Genomic DNA, 17,164 nt, shown 5'->3' with positions numbered 1-17,164 from the left:
ACGTTGCTGTAAAGCCACGTTCAAGCCAGCTCTCATGCCAAGTTCAACTTTTTTGACTTTTTGACTGTTTGAATTTTATTGAGTGCACTAGGCTATTTCTCTGTACTTTTTCCATTTTCTTACATAACATGATCTGTTGCTAACCATTTTACCCTTTTACCTTTTGGTAGTCTTGGTACCATTGGTGGTATGGGCTTTCTCCCTACCCTTTGGAGAATTTCTTAAATACATTGCTGGTATTTCTTCCTTTATTTCTCTTTATTTTAAAAAAAAAAAAAAAAAAAACATTTTTTTTTTTTTTCTCTTATAACCTGAGAGTGTATGGGTGTATCATTATGCCTGAAAAGAAAGTTACATCTGGGTTTGAGCAGTGTCATGCTTGTAATAGGAAAATGACTAACAGTGACTCACATGACAATTGTGTGTATTGTTTGGGGGTGCCCCCATCTTTCGGTGCAGCCCCCATGTTCTATTTGTAAAGGATTCGGTCAACATACTTTGAAAGAGCTTAAAAAATAAGTTGATTCTGAAGGGCCTCCTAAAGACGCCCATTTCAGAGGCTCTTTTTGTGATGGAGGGCACCTCCCTCCCAGAAAAGAAAGGAAAAAAAAATCGCACTGTGCACCCTCTTCACCCTCCGGTGATCTGGGCAAGCCCACCCTCCGGTGATCTGGGCAAGCCTGCCAAGTCAAAAATACGTAAGATGTCTCCGGGATCTAGGTCAATCTCTATGGCACTGACCTCTGTTTCGTCAACTGCTATGTCGTCTTCGGCACCTGTTTCGGCACCGACGTTGTCCACTGCACCGACATTCGATGCTTCGAAAACTGCTTCACTTTCTTCAGCACAGAGTGCCGCTTCAGCACCGAGTATACATTCGGTACCTATTACTTCAACTCCACTTGTGACTGAGCCATCCTTGTCCTTTCCGGTACAGTGTGCCCTTTTGGCACTGAGTCCGTCTACAATACCTTTTACCCCTATATTAACCCCACTGCTCCCAGTCTCCAAATTAGAGACAGTGGTGCCGTTGGACACCAGTGCACGGACCTGATACTCCCCGTCGGTGGACACCTTGCTAGGACAAATATATAGCCCCTTCCTAGAGCGACCAGACTCCCCATCAGGGGGGTATCCACTAGATCCACCAGGAGCCTTTCAGAACTTGATGTGGTGTTCCTTGTGGATCAGCTGCTGACAGCCAGGGGGATCCCCACTCCAAGACCCATTTACTTGTTGGACCTGGGACCATCTCTCCAAGGACTCCAGCATACTCTCCTCCTTTGATCTTGCAGGTTTCAAAGTCTCTAGCTCTGACATCCTTTTCGGAACTCTCTGTTTCAGTGCCAGTAGTGGACCTCACTATGGCCTCTGAACCATCCCTTTGGTCTTCGTTATCTTCGGGACCGAACCTTCCTCAAGCTCAGGATTGGGCTGTGGGCTCTTTGGGGCTGAGTACGGTTCCAAAGATATCTACATTTCTGTCCATGGTGCCAGGGGTTCTGTCAGGACTGATCCTACTTGAGGCTCCTTCCTTGGAGGTGGGTTCAGAGCGGGGTGTGAGCCTGGTTCCGAGGTTGTCCTCCTCTGTTCTGGGTTCCCATCTCTCTTTTAGTGGACCCACTTTCCAGGAGATGGAGAAGGCACTTGCTTCAGGATGCATTCCTCGGGCATTGGAACCCCAGAAACCCCTTCCCTCTGAGCTGCAGCTGACACAAGCCACCACCCCGGGACATCTGGCACGAGAGCTGCAGAAAATCCTGTTGCAGGGTGCCCCTTCTTCCGAGCCCTCCTCAGAAGCCTACTAAGGAGCCACCATGGAAGAATTTGTGCAAGAGGAAGCATGTAGACTCCCCTGAGGAGTCTCTGACTGAGGATGCAGATTGCGATAAGGGGAAGGGTCCACACAGTCACCTCCTTGTGTCTTCTTTGGAGACATCCTTGAAATGCTGAAACAGCGGGGTGACGAAGTCCACCAACTCTTCCTCCGAGGGGGGTCAGTCTTTCTGCAGGCTTTCCATGCCCAACCATCTACCTCTTGGATGACCCCGCCTGCAGACTAGTTCGTTCAACTCATGGTGCAGCACGCTTGGAAGAATCCTGATTCTGGTCTAAGGGTTTACCAGTTGATGCTATGGTGGCAGTGGCGGCCACAAAAAAGAAACTCGCCAAAGAGACTGTTCACCCACCCAACAGAGTCCCGGGCAGTTGTCAGATTAAGAAAGCGAGTCTTTGCTTCATCAACCTTTACTGTACAGTCTTTGAACTATTTGGCACATTTTACAAGGCTCCAAAGAGACTTAATCTCCAAACTCTCTGGAACTCTCTCAGGACAGGTGTCTGACGAGGTAAGTGATAAAGTTGCCTCGCAGCTTGCAACCCTGGAATCCATCTCAAAGTCATCCATCAGGTTAATATCACATGCAACCGAAGGGGCAGCCAGAGCTGTGGGTTTTGGCATAGTGATGAGAAGACTGCATGCCTGGATCCACCTTTGTGATTTTGCGGACCCTTTTAAGTCTGCCTTCTTGAACGCTCCAGTTGAAGCCTCTTCCCTGTTCGGCCCTAAAGTGAAGGACACTCTAGCCAGGTGTGGAAAGGATGGCAAGACCCTGTCTGCCATAGGTGTATGCTTCTCCACTCCTCAGTGCTCCTTTTCCAGGAAACAGAGGAGTGGAAAATTGTGGCACAGAAAGTCTCAGGGTCCTTTTCGTGACACACATGGCGAGTATACCCCCAGGGACAGAGGGGGTAACTCTTCTGGAAGACACCCCTACCGAGGCAGAGGGTCCCACGTAACCAGGGACCCAGAGATTCTTTCTCTGGACAGTCCTATCAGCGCTCCTGAAGAGTGGCCTGATTGCTTTCCTCTGGAAGCAGTCGGGGGACGTTTCTGTCTGCACCACACTGCCTGGCAATTTATAACTTCTGACCCTTGGGTGCAGAAGATTATAACCAGAGGCTACACTATTCCCATAATGTTTACTCAAAACCTCCTACATGACTTCCTGACGTTCCATCCAGTCAAAGGGAAGACTGAGTTATAGAAGTAAAAAGAGTCAAGCAGTCTCACCAGACCAATGCAGATCCGGATTCTACTCAAGGTTCTTTTTGGTGCCAAAAAAGACAGGGGACTGGAGACCAATTTTAGATCTCAGCAATTTAAACAAATCTGTCAACCAAATGAAATTCCGGATGGTCATGGATCAGTCCATTCTCCCATTCCTTGGAAATGGTGATTGGATGTGCCCCATGGATCTCCAGGATGCGTGTTACCACATCAAAATGGACAAATGCTCCAGGAGACTACTTCGCTTCTGGCTAGGAGCCAATCACTACCAATTTCACACCCTGCTGTACGGACTCTCTGTAGCCCCCAGGGTGTTCACAAAGTGCATGGCAGTAGTCGGAACTCACTTGAAGCTGCAAGGATTCCAGGTGTTTCCATATTTGGACAATTGGCTCCTTACCGCCCCCACCAAGTTTCAATTGGTAACAGCCCTGAAATACACTCTTTCCCTGGCGAGACTATTGGGAATAACAATAAATTGGGAGAAATCCAATCTTACTCCGACCCAGTCCATAGAGTTCATAGGAGCAATTTTCAACACCTGGTCCTGTTTAGTATCTCTCGTACATCACAGATTACAAAGACTGAGACTTCAGCTCCGAGTGATACTCTGCCAAAACAAAGCCTCAGCATGGGAAGTACTTCAATTCCTAGGATCCATGGCAGCTGCTGTACCAATAGTGCCTCTCGCAAAACTTCACATGAGAACACTTCAGTGGCTTCTGTTATCTCAATGGTTCCCAAGTCATCACCCCCTCTGTTTTCAGGTACTAATAACCAATCATTGCATACAGGACCTGCTTTGGTGGATGAGGGCAGAGACAGAACTTTGGAGCCACCCTTTCCTGTCCTCTCAACACAAGGCCACTGTGACCACGGATGCTTCCCTGACAGGGTGGGGGGGGGGGGTTGTCAGGGCATGACAGTCCAGGGCACATGGTCCACAATAGTGGCCAACTTGCATATCCGTGTTCTAGAACTGAGGTTAGTGCAAGCATTGCAATCTGTTCTTCCTTCTGGGATGATCGCAATTCAATCAGACAACATGTCTGTAGTCTAGTATATCAGCAAACGAGGAGGAACCAAGTCTTACCCCCCTATGTTGAGAGGCCATGAGAATTTGGCAGTGGGCGATAGCTTCCAGCCGCTTTCTAATAGCAATGCATATCCAGGGGGGTTCCAACATAATTGTGGACAAGCTGAGCAGATGTATTCTCCTGTCTCATGAGTGGTCCCTCAACCCCAGCACAGCGGCAAAACTTTTCAACCGCTGGGGCCAGCCTTGCCGCAACCTATTCTCCTCTCTGTCAGACCACAAATGCAGCAGCTACTTCGCCCTAATTCCCCCGCAGGGGGGAGTCCCTGAGGGACGCTCTGATCCATGATTGGCCCACAGGACTTCTGTACGCCTATCTCCCCATTCCTCTGATTCCCCAATTTTTGAAGAAAGCACTTTTGTTGAAAAGCAAAGTGAGCCTCATAGCCCCTTATTGGCCTCGACAAGTATGGTTCCCCTTCCTCCGGCCTCACCTATTATGCCGACACGTGGATTCTGGATTCATCTCCAGACCTAATTTCTCACCCTGAAGGGTTGGGTCATCTGTACCTGACCAGTCTCAATCTGAGAGGTTGGTTTCTCCACTTCTGCTAATCGCCAGGCAGGATAACCTTTCCTCTCCAGTACATGGTATTGTTCTAGCCTCACATAAACCATCCACCAGAAAACTCTATCTAGACAAATGGAAGAGATTCTCTGGTCTAAGGAAAGAAAACTAGATTCATATTTGGTTCCATTTACTGTAGTCCTTCACTGTTTATCAAAAATTTTCAAAACTGGAGCTGCAGCCTCTACCATACGAGTTCATCTAGCTGCTATTTCAAACTTTCATAATTGTTTTGGAAACTCTCCCCTGATTACTCACCGGTTATGCAAAACCTTTCTGAAAGGAGTTTCTCACATCAGACCTCCAATCAGCCTATTGAACCATGGAACCTCACTTTAGTTCTTCAATCTTTGACTCAACCCCCCCCCCCCTTTGAGCCTGCAGTGAAATGTGACATCAAATTCTTACCATGGAAGTCCCTTTTTGTGGTCGCCATCACATCAGCTAGACGTATTTCAGAGCTCCACGCTCTGTGCATTAATCAGCCCTATCTTATCTTTCACAAGGACAGAGTATCACTCTGGACAAACCCTGCCTTTCTTCCCAAAGTCATTTTGAATTTCTCCTTTAAACAAACTGTTGACCTTCCAGTGTTTTTCACAAAGGGAAATACTGTCTGCATTCACTGGATGTACATAGATAATTGAGATTTTACCTGGACAGGACTAAGATGAAGTGTAAATTTGACTATTAATTTCCTTTTCTGGCCCTAAAATGGGAAATTCTGTTTCTAAAGTGACCTTATCTAAATGGCATAGAGATTGCATACTTTACATTTATCATCATGAGAAAAAGCCTATACCACGGAAAATCAAAGCTCACTCTATCAGGTCGATGGCAACCTCTATAGCCTTCCATTCTAGAGCCTCCATGGATGACATCTGTGCAGCAGCAACATGGGCTTTTCCCTATACCTTTATTACTCATTGCAAACTGGATCTGTTCTCCAGGGGGAGAGCGTCCTTTGGCTCTATGGTGCTCAGGAATATTCTTCCATAAGGGCTACCTAAGGAACACAAGGTAGCTGGGGACTCTGTCCCATCAGTGATGAAGAGAATGAAGATTAACAACCTCAGATAAAGAAGTTATGTCTTACCATAACCTTCCATCTGTGCTGTTGATCTTCATTCATTCATCACCCCCCCCCCCCCCCCCGAAGGGTCCAAGTGCTGAGTTAGGACACTTGCACAGAAACTCCCTCTGCTTTACTGATAAAGGGCAAACTCGATCTGAGGTAACAGGGAGAAGGGTACTATGGGTAAAAGCTTAGCTCAAGAGTTTTTGGCTGGCTTGATACAAGGCCGGCTCATTTCTGAAGACGGAACCGACATCCTATCCATGATGAATGAATGAAGATCAACAACACAGAAGAAACGTTATGGTAAGACATAACGTTTTGTTTTTCGTAGCATTGAGTTTAAGACAATGGCTTTGGCACCATTTGTTATTCAGAAGTAGACCTTCTTGAAGAATGCTAGTGTCTGCAGGGGAGTCGATGATGACCTCTCAGCTTGTAGTTGTCTGCAAACTTAGCCATAAACCTTCATCATTTGCTTCCATTTCAGAGAAGTAGATGCCAGAAAGGAACAAGCCCAGTACAGAGCCCTGAGAGACTCCACTAGTGACTGGCCTCTTTGTAGTGGTGTCTTCCCCTATTTTAACCTCCTGGGTCCTATCAGTGAGTCAGTTGGCTATCCAGAAAGTTCACACCTAAATTAGTGTGCTTGTCTATAATGCCTGAGTTGGAGTATTGTATCAAAAGGCTTGGCCAAGTCGAGGTAAGCTGTGTGGCACAGACTTACCTTCATCCAGTGTTTTGGTGACCCTCTCAAAAAAAGTCCACCAGATTTAATAGGCATGACCTTCCTTTAACAAACTGAACTGTGATGGGCCCAGCATTTGCAGGTTAGCTATGTCCTCATTTTTCATGTCCATGACCATTCTTTCCATGCCCTTACATGTAAGGCTGCAAAGACTTATGGGCCTGTGGTTACCTGGATCAGTGGTTGGACCTCCTTTGTGCAGTAGAATGACTGTAGCCATCTTCCATTCCATGGGCACAAAACCTGACCAAAGAGTTCATGTTTCGTGCTATTTATTAAATATCCCGGAATGTTATTGGGGCCCATAGATGCAGTGTTTTTGTCCTTGGAAAGTGCATTGTTGACCTGTTCCCTAGTAATGGTTGGGGGGGTTGTGGTAAGAGGTATTTCCTTTGGACTCTTAAAGGTAGAGTGGGGAGAGAAATTCGAGTGGAACCGGTTAGCCAAAAGGTTGGCAATGGCCTCCGGTTCAATGTGGATGATACCATTTACACTAAGTTCTGGGCATTGTGTTATTTCCCCTGAGGCTACGTACATAGCTGTAGAAAGCTTTGTGGTTGTCCTTTGTGGTTTCCTAGGTTCATAGGTTGGTACTGGGCTATCTGCCCGAAGGCATATATTAGCCCAGCCACGTTGTGCGGTATTCACCGCCCCTTTAGTAGTTCCCTAGACCCTTGTACTAGCAGCTAGTACCCTTGGGCCCCTATCTAGTAATGCTGTTAGTGTGATCCCCGGTGTGAACTTTCTGTTACCCATCCACTCATCAAGGTTCCTCTTGAAGAGTGATAGTGAGGGGCTCTGTCTTATGTAGATTGGGACTCTTGTTCCATAGTAAGGGAAGTCTATGCGAGGGGAATCTATCCCTCCAGCATGTTCTATTCATTGTTGTATTGAGGTTTATATCCCTAGAGCGTGTAGCTCGAGTATATTTGGTTTTGCTAAGATGGAGCATGTTTAACAATTCTGGGTTGAACATGGCTCTGTACGTTAGACAGAGATCGCCTCTGAGAAAGCGGTATGCAACAGAGAACAGTCTTAGCTTTTTCAAACGTGCTGCATAGGGCAACTGTTTGAGGCCAGTAATCCTCTTGGTTAGGTACCTCTGTGGTCTCTCCAGCTGCTGGAGATGTCTAGCCAGGTACATTCCAATTGGTGCATTGTACTCAATAATGGGTCTGATGAGGGAAGAGTAGAGGGGCACCATTACATCCTTAGATCTTGATGCAAACCCTTTCTTGATCAGATGGGTCACATAGAAGGATTTTCTAACCACTTTGGCAACATGGTTATCAAAGGAAAGCTGACTATCTACTTGGGTCCCTAGATCCCTTATTTCTCCTTCCGATTTCAGGGGATTACCTCCTATGTTGTAGTTTGCAGGTACTCTTTTTTTTTTTTTTTTTTCCAAAGGGGATTACTACGCATTTTTTTGCATTTAGCTTGAGACAATGGCCTTGACACCATGCATCAGTCTCATTTAGGCCCTTCTGGAGGATCTCCATGTCGGCCAGAGACTCTATTATAGCACCCAGTTTGCAGTCGTCCACAAACTTAGTCAGCCACAGCCCTTCCGTGCTTGCCTGTACTTCTGAGAAGTACATGCCAAACAGGAGGAGCCCCAGGACAGAGCCCTGAGACACACCACTCGTTACTGGTCTGGATTCGGACATAGATCCTGCTACTCTTACTTTATGGGATCTGTCTGAGAGCCAGTTTGCGATCCATCTTGTGACGTAAGGGTTTATGCCCAGGCTGGTGAGCTTATCAATAATACCTGAATGGGGAATGGCGTCAAATGCTTTAGCAAGGTCAAGGTAAGCCGTGTGTACCTCCTTTCCCTTATCTATAGCCTGAGTAACTGTCTCAAAGAAATCCACCAGGTTCAGGAGGAATGATCTGCCCTTGACGAAGCCGAACTGTGTGGGGTCCAGCGACTGGAGGTTCCCAATCTCTCCATTTATGAGTTCCATAATAATTCGCTCCATAGCCTTATCGATCAGACTGGTCAGGCTTATTCGGTAGTTCCCAGGGTCAGTTGTGGCCCCACCCTTGTGTAGCGGGACCACCGTTGCCATGCGCCATTCTATGGGCACAGATCCTGTGGAGAGGCTGAGACTGAACAGGGTATTAAGATGCGGGGTTAATTCTTTTTGGAGCTCGTGTATGACACAGCCTGGGACACAATCTGGTCCCATGGAGGCAGTGTTTTTAGCTTTAGATAGAGCCTTGTTAACCAACGTATCCATAATAATTGGACTTACACAATCCCCTGGAATGGTAATAGGCCCTGTAGGTGGAGGGGGGGGGGGGAATTTGCACTGAACCTGTCAGCCAAGATTTTGGCAATGTCAGAAGGGTTTCCTGTTCTGTTTTACTTGCTGGTCATTATGTAGTCATTGGCACATATCTTCTGTTGCTCATTTGGACATGCTGCAATACATGAGAGTATGAATTGCTGTTAGCAAATGCCAGTCTGCCTGTTGCCACTTCCTGTCAACAAATCCTGACCTTGAACTCTAGGGGGAAAAAGAAGACCAATTGCTAGGGATGCTAATTCACTGTGGGAGATGGAGGTTGCCACATCTGTCAACATATTGTTTAGCATTTAATACTAGCCAGTATATTAGGGTTAGCTAAAATTGTAAAAAAAAGAGTGGTGGGGTATTCAGTAATGGCTTGACTACAACATATAAAAGGCAGTGGTTCAAGATGTGAAGAAGGGGCTATTAAGGGGAGAAAGTTTCACCTGGGGAGATTTGTTTTTTTACCACCAATATTGACATATAGTGAGGTTGGAAGGGTAGAGAAGTGTATAGTAATTTGGTATGATGCAGAATTTAAAAATGGAATTGAGAATTATTAACAGAGACTCTGGTTTCCCTAAAATTGAAACATTCCAATTTGCACAAACATGATGTGAACACCCCATGCAAGAGTGATATACTTGCATACAGCTAGGATTCCTGGAAAATCTGGGAAAAGCAAGATGCACAAGACACCACTGGCAAAAGTGGATCTTGGCTATCAAAGGGGGTAGTATTAAATATATCTATGAGAAACCAATGGAATCTCAAACTAGCTGGAGAAGTCCGGTAGAACTATACTTCTATACAGAACAGTTTAGAATGATACTGGAGCATGACAAAAAGTGTACAAAAATTGACTGTTTTGGAGATTACCAGGTAAGGATGTTCCTCGGGTAGTAACTAACCACAAAAAAGTAAAGTCTATAAAAGTTTTATAATATATATATATATATATATATATATATATATATATATATATATATATATATATATATATATATATATATAGTGTGTGTGTATATAGATATAGATATATAGATATAGATGTATATATATTGTGTGTGTGTTCAGGAAATAACTCTCAATCTGCAGACACTGAAAGTAAGGTACAAAGCCCCCCTTGGAAAGTAGGTGCAGACAATGAAAAATCTGGGCACCTAATTAGCACAGCAGTACCCACGGGAGAGTGGGATACTAGTCAGAAAACACAAGTTTAAATTACTGAATGAGTGTAAAATATATTATCAAAGCCACACTGTAAAGTCCGTAGACTTTAATAAATAGTGCAAAAGTATCCAGCACACATTTTTTTTCTGAAAAAAGGGAGATGTAACACATGGGTCCTCTTTCTTTTAAATTATTGGTGCCACTAGTATTTTGGTCATGTAATCCAGTTACCTCTGTACTGTACAGTTTCAAAATTTGTGTGTCTATTTGTTCTAGGGACTCAGAAAATCACAGAGTTGTAAATCAAGCCCGAAAGTAGGATCTCTGTCAAAAACAGGTGCATTGTGTGAAGGTGTTAGTCTTGCCTCAAAGTAACTAGAGTTGAGAGGGCTGGGCACTGGCAGACCGAAGCTAAGGTACTGTGGGATACATTTTTACAGAAAAAAATGGAATTAAAATGGGAAGAATGTGTCTTTGGCATTCAATTGCAAGGAGGAGCTTTGTCCAAAGTACACATAAGTCAACCTTCTCTTGTAGCTGCAAAGACTTGTATTGCTAAAGAATGGAAGACAAAGGCATCAATTCCATAAAGAATCATCTTTAAAGACTGCCGCAGGTAATTTAGAAGTTTGCAATCTCTGATAAGGATGTGTGTATGTTGGGGGGGGGGGGTGACAAATCCTTCTTGTCCATATTTTAATAATATTGGTAGATTTACCATTATAGACTGAGGAACTGTAATGCCAACATACACAAAATGAATCATCCAAATTTTTCTTGAGCTTCAATTTCTTTTTAATTATTATATTTTGTTCCTTTGCCCCACAGTACAGGGTCTGCTATTCCTTCTACCTTTATTTGCCTACTGTGCGACTCTGAGTCACTTAACCAAACCGTGCTCTTGGGTTATCCATAAAAAGGGAAAATGCGTCCAGTGGCTTACCCGGTCAACAGGTTAGGGTAAAAAAAATATACATTACATCATCTTTCTTGTTAAAATTGCTGCTGATGTAGATCTGTTATTACTGTGCATGCATAACTATTTTTTTTTTATTCTAACCAAATGTTTAGTCTGACTAGGGTTGATTATAGTTTAACACATCTACACCATACTTGCTTGGATGTAGACCAGCATTTGACTGTTGGGAAGCTTGCCAGGTCTAAAGCCTGTTTAACACAGACAAAAGTAGTGCAGTTTGTGAAGTTGCTGATTTTAATTTTTGTACGTGAATGGGCAGTGATTTTTTTTTTTTTTTAGGAAGTGGGAGGAATAGATTCATGTTGTTTTAGAACATGACCAATACACTTTAAATGGAAGTAAAAAGCCTTTGGAGTTGGATATAACCTCCTCATAATATACAATACCAACTTGTACAGCTTATGATGCAAAAAAGTATGCTTTTGCATTTTATTTTAATGATGCCCCCCTGAATATTTTTCCTTAGAGATGAAAATCCTTGTCATGACATAAGACTTGAACCCACAATGCCTCCTTACCTAAATTAATGTATATATTTTGCATTCCCATCGTAAATGTGTCAGCAGTAGTTTACTTCCTAGAAAAAAACAAGTTGTTAGCTAGCTCTTGCAATTGGAACACCTCACATTGAAAATTCATGTGATGATGTAGTAGTGAAAACACGACAATAAAAAGCAACTCCTCTAAAAAGGGGTATGTTTTTTGATCACCTATAGTGCTTTGTATGTGTTTGCAAATTATTGTCCAATATCTAACATCATATTTTGTGAGTGTGGTTATATAGAAAAATTGAGTAAACCGTGAAACTGAAATCAAACAGCACACTACAGTCTTTATTTCTTGCAAAGCCACTTGCAAGTTTATCATGAGAAATACAGCAGATAATGAAATTAATTGTAAAACAAAGATGATTCCAAGTTTACTAGTATGCTGTAAGAATTGAAACATAAGCTTCTTTCTGCTTGATCTTGTGCTCCATTATATGGCAGCTCACTTTGCTGATTTTCATTAACTGGTTTTAATTAGAAGAAGCTGCACTGTTTAAAATAGTGGCTTTTGCAGTTACAGGTAAAGAAAATCAGATGTCTGTAAATGTTTTTGTATATTTCAGTGTTTGATGACCCCAGGGAAGAGAAAATCGGATGTCTGTAAATGTTTTTTGGATATTTCAGTGTTTGATGACCCCAGAGAAGAGAGAACAATGAAGAATTCCTTTTCCATGTTGTCTGATCTCTTGAGTTGGTGTAAATAAGTAAGAGGATATGGGGACATACACCCCACAAAGGGGGGGGGGGGTACAAGGTACTTTGTCTTGCAAAAAAAAAAAAGGATCATTTTAAATTTTGGTTTGTGATGTACTTTGTTAACGTAATTAAGGTTGGTAAAGTCAGCCATGATATAAAGAGGTGTGGTAAAATAAGCCCAAGCTTAGACATTTTAACATGTTGAGTAGGAAGACTCTTAGTTATAGTGAACTGCATTTGTGGTGTGGTAGTTATTTAAGTTGATTATGTAGACTACTGATCCTTACCTAGTGAGTCAAACAGTCAGTCTGTCATTTTTGTAGTGAATTTGGGGTAATTGTCAGCTGCCAGGCACAAAATCTTAAGACCTCTATGGGTGCTGATCACAGATGTGTAATTTATTTCAGCTATATAAAAAGACTGAGAATGCTTTATGGTACTTCAGTCTTGGAGTTAGGGTATACAAGTAGCACAGGTTTGGGGTTGCTGGAAAAATGCTCATGCACTGGCCCAGTAATCAAGGAGCCTCAGTCCTCACCAGTAGCACCAGTGAGGAGCGTGCACATTGGGGGGGATAACAAGTACATACACAGTAAAGTACAATTTCCCTTAAGAGCACACAGAGATCACAGTCAGTCTGGGGCTGGTTTCTCCCCTTCTCTCCAGATCCCCAATAAGACTCCCCCACTGGCGCAGCTTATAGGGTCCAGATCTCAGCCTAGTGGTCAAGCTAAAACCTCCAGCACCCTTGCTGTCCAACCAGTGCTTCATGTCCCTGCCCAAGTAGCTGACACAAATGCACGTAATATTTGATTTGTATACAAACACACAGACACTCCTGGGGAAGGCTGGCACAGGTTCTCCAGCTGTGCCCCCTTTCTGCCCAGTCTGTCAGGTAGTACTGACTGCCACCAACCACTGTTATCAGCTACTATAAGGCCCTTCACAAAGGGTGACCAGTTTCACTGTGTAATATTACTGTTATCCAAATAGTAAGTGTGACGAACAGCAAGACTGTTGGAGTGGCTTGGGCAGTATCAGCAAATACATGCAATGTACCCTTAAGAGCTTAAATTATATCTACACAAAACAGCCACAGTTGAAAGGTTTAAAAATATTTAATAATAAATAATAAAAGCACAAGACAAATCTCATCAATTCAATACAGTGCTAATCAAGAGTTCAGAAATCACAGGAACTTTAAAACAATATGGTAGGATATTTTGACATAAATATAGAAAACCGCTAGACTACTCTGGCTGAATTCCTATCTAACTGTACGAGAAACTATGTCCTAAATAACTTTACTTAACCAGCCAAAATGGTGGTAAGTTGTTGTCAGCTTCAGACAAAATCCAAAATGCTCAATCTTTCTCTCTGCGAAAGTCTTAAATTGATAACACCCAGTACTCATGAGTCATTTCACATTACATATTTTTTATCACTTGTCCTTTAGTTCCCAGGCTAACAGAAACTCAAAATTTGCATTTCTTTGTAAGCTGCATCTGGCCAGGAAGCCTCAGCAATAAAATAAATTTTTACATGTAAAATCTAGGAATTATCTCTATCTTAAAACAGTAGAAAGAATTTGCTGGTCCAGACATCCCATCTCCGAGCTTGAGATAAAACACAGTTGTAATTCTTTACAGCTTTCTTCCAGCAGGGTGCACTGTGGTAAGATTTTTGAAGTTCAGCATATAACACAGTTTTCTTGCATTTAGTTTTCTAAGATTTGTAAAAACAAGCCTGTGGATTCTATTAATATTTAGAATGCCATATAATTATCTACAAAATTTTATCTGGCTGGGCTGGCAGCCCCTCAGTTTTTCACAGCTATTAAAAAGAGTTACAGCAGTTTTTGCTATTTGACATCATATGTAATCAGTTTTGTTGATTGCACGTTTGTTATTGATCACTTTTGGGTCACATTTCAATCATCGTTTCTAACCTGGAAATAGAAACAGTTTGTTTACTGTAATGGCAACGTTGGTGTTGGTCTTAAGTAAACTCTCAGTTAACCGGCACCCATGCAGATTTGTAGATGCCAGATTGCTTGAGAGTTGCTATTAAAAATAAGCCTGACTGATGCTGTATCCAATACTATTTGGTTTAACTTTTTCACAGGTTGGGGAGAGAGGGAATTTATTCCTAACTTCCTTTTTAAAACTCTAAAAACATAAGGTATATTTCTGCGGGGGGGGCAGAGTGCAACACATGAAATTATACTGTATTTCTTTGATTTTTTTTTTTTTTTTTTTTTTTTGGCTGGTTGCTTGAGAGTGCCGGTTCAGTGAGAGTTTACTGTATAATCAACCATAATCTTATTAACTCTGTTTAGATACAAAGTATATTTTCAGTGAAGGCCATGAAGCATACACATTTAGGATCCTGCTACTGCTGTTGCACTGTCATTTAAAAGTTCATATTTTAGCATTAAACATTATATACATTGTTTTTGGTAGGAAGAAAAGGCTAGATACTTTACAGTCACTGAGGAAATTAATAGCTGTAAAGGTATACTTATCAGCATGAAAAGATCATTAGTTTAGTGATCTGAAAATAATTGGTGGTGAAATAGGTAAAAAATGCTGTGTAAAGACATATGCTTCGTTGAAAATGTATGCATGCTGCATTTTGGAAGGCACATCGTAACATGTAAATTTTCTCATTTCTAGTTGGATAACTTTAAAACTCAGCTGATTCAAGCAGTGAAGAAAGCTCACAAGGAATGCCCACTGCTGGGCAGAGCAAATGGAGTATTGGTCCTAGAACAGCCGCTCCTCATAGAAACCTATCTTGGCTTGATGTCCTTCATCAACAATGAAGCTAAACTGGGTTACTCCATCACACGGGGCAGAATTGGGTTCTAAGTGCCATGTTGGAATTTCATCGTAAAAACAGTGTGGAGTTCCCCACTCTCAGCTTATTAGCATGGAATCTCATATTTCAGCATAAAAATATTGTATTGTGACAGAGAGCAGGAAGGGATTGTATTCACAATGCAGGACACACAGAATTTACCATCTCTGTGCTTACTGAAATTAGTTGTGTATGGAGAATCATGTTTGATGTGGAGCTTATCAGAAAGACTGCTGGACTGCTTGCCTGTCTGAATGTCATTACTGCCATATGTATGGGACATTTATTCCTCTTACTGAGGTGAACAAAAATAAATTGTTGGAGATGCTGGGTGAAGGAGGCAACCAAGTGCCCGTATTACATATTATAGAGTTAAGTAGCTAATGATCCTTGGAATGATATAACCAACATAAGGCTTTTTATATAATTTAGTCATCTGATACCATACTGCATGTGGGTACCATCTTATGGTGTGTAGTTGGTATGTTGCATCTCTTGGAAGCACTTTTTTAAAGATTTGTCATATACAAGTGCAGCATTTCTTGCAAGTGTAAACGTTACATTGTTGTAGGTAAGTTTATGCAACTGAGTTAAATCATTTTAGTTTCTTTTGGTGTATGCATTATCTAAGACAAGCTTGCATATTTGTTTTCAATTCAAGTAAGCATGCTAGCAGATTGTGGGTTGGCAAAATGTGGGAACAATACAGCATGTTTAATCAGCTTCTCAGGTGACACTTTAAGGTACAAAATATGTTTTTGTAGTTTCAGCTGTGCATGCTACAGATCATTAGCAGCATGCATCATACCTGTTACGGTTGTTATCAGTTATAGCACATTGACCGGTTTTAATGCTCAGTTGTGTATGTACACCTTTCATGGCACAGTGGTAGACTGGTTTACAGATGTAGCTGTAATAAAAGTTTTTTTTTTTTTTTGTTAGTCATTGAGCCATTTGTCATTTTATGTTTGGTTTTGTTAATAATTCAGGCCTTTGGAAAGGTATGTGAATATTTATCATACTAAGAATTTATTATAAGTTATGACTTTTTTGTCACCTGGCATTCATGCTGTTAAGTTATAGTAATGGATCTGCAACTAATGTGTAGTTAATTGTAGAGTTTTACAACTGTTTTAAGCATTTTCAGCCTAAGAGTGCTCTTACCCGATAGCAAAGTTCAGTTGCCATAGCTGATGCAATGCTTTCAGAAACAGTATCATGTTTCTGATAGATGTTCATCGTGTTTCACTGTTGCAATAATTACACTTGGCTTATCCGCAGGCAGGCTACCCGCAGTCGGCCCGAGTTCCAAAGTCTTGGTCCGGCGTCAGTTGCTGTTGCCTCTTCAGTGACGTCAGTGCGCCAGGGGTATAAAAGATGCAACCAACGCCATTTTCTTCAGTCTTTCTTGCCACGCGGTGCCTGAAGCAAAAGCAGTTTGCAAGTGCCGGTCGGCCGACTCCTGAGATTTTCGAAATTGAGTTTCAGAACCAAAGTCTTCAATAAAGCTAAGTACCCCGTTGGGGAAACTTTTTCTTGCTCCAGACCGATGTCAGTAAAAGTTAATAATTGTATCTCTTGTGGGAAGCAAATACCTCATAAGGACTTTCACTCTTACTGTATTCCTTGCCTAGGCCCTGACCACGACGTTACCAGTTGTCGGTTTTGTGCTAGATTCAATAAACGCACTATTAAACGTCGGTTTGATTTTGCTTTACATTATTTTGGCCGAAGGTTTAATTACATAATGCCGTCAGAACAACCGACGACCGGAATTTATAAAAAACGCAAAGACAAAGAAAAGGACAGGCATCCGAGGTCCAAAACCGACGACGAAGCCTCTTCTAGGCCAGTCGCCGGTTCTCAGTGAGGTGCTTTTGCAGCCCCTGACACCCACTACCTCAGAGCCACAGGCCGTATCCGACAGCCACGTGCAGACACCGAGGCCTGTGGAAACTCAAGGTATTGGGCCTACGGAAACTATTCCCTCAGTTGGGTCTGGAGCCGCTGAGCAGGCATTGGCTTCTGAGGGTGTTTTCAGACCTTCACAGC

General features: G+C 42.6%; 1 protein-coding gene across 1 annotated transcript in view; it reads left to right on the top strand.

The window, feature by feature from the left end:
- TPRG1L (tumor protein p63 regulated 1 like) overlaps positions 1–16,048 on the top strand; it is a 229,276-nt gene extending 213,228 nt beyond the window's left edge. Inside the window, exon 5 of the mRNA XM_044062966.1 lies at positions 14,929–16,048. Within this exon, the coding sequence (XP_043918901.1) occupies positions 14,929–15,123 (195 nt within the window). The 3' untranslated portion in view covers positions 15,124–16,048. The remainder of the gene's footprint in view (positions 1–14,928) is intronic.
- Positions 16,049–17,164: the final 1,116 nt, after the last annotated feature.

This window comes from Protopterus annectens, chromosome 2.part1, assembly GCF_019279795.1.
Source record: "Protopterus annectens isolate FY-2018-M chromosome 2.part1, PAN1.0, whole genome shotgun sequence".
NCBI lineage: Eukaryota > Metazoa > Chordata > Ceratodontiformes > Protopteridae > Protopterus > Protopterus annectens.
The sequence above is the reverse complement of the archived record's forward strand: the minus strand, read 5'-3'. Positions and strand labels throughout refer to the sequence as shown.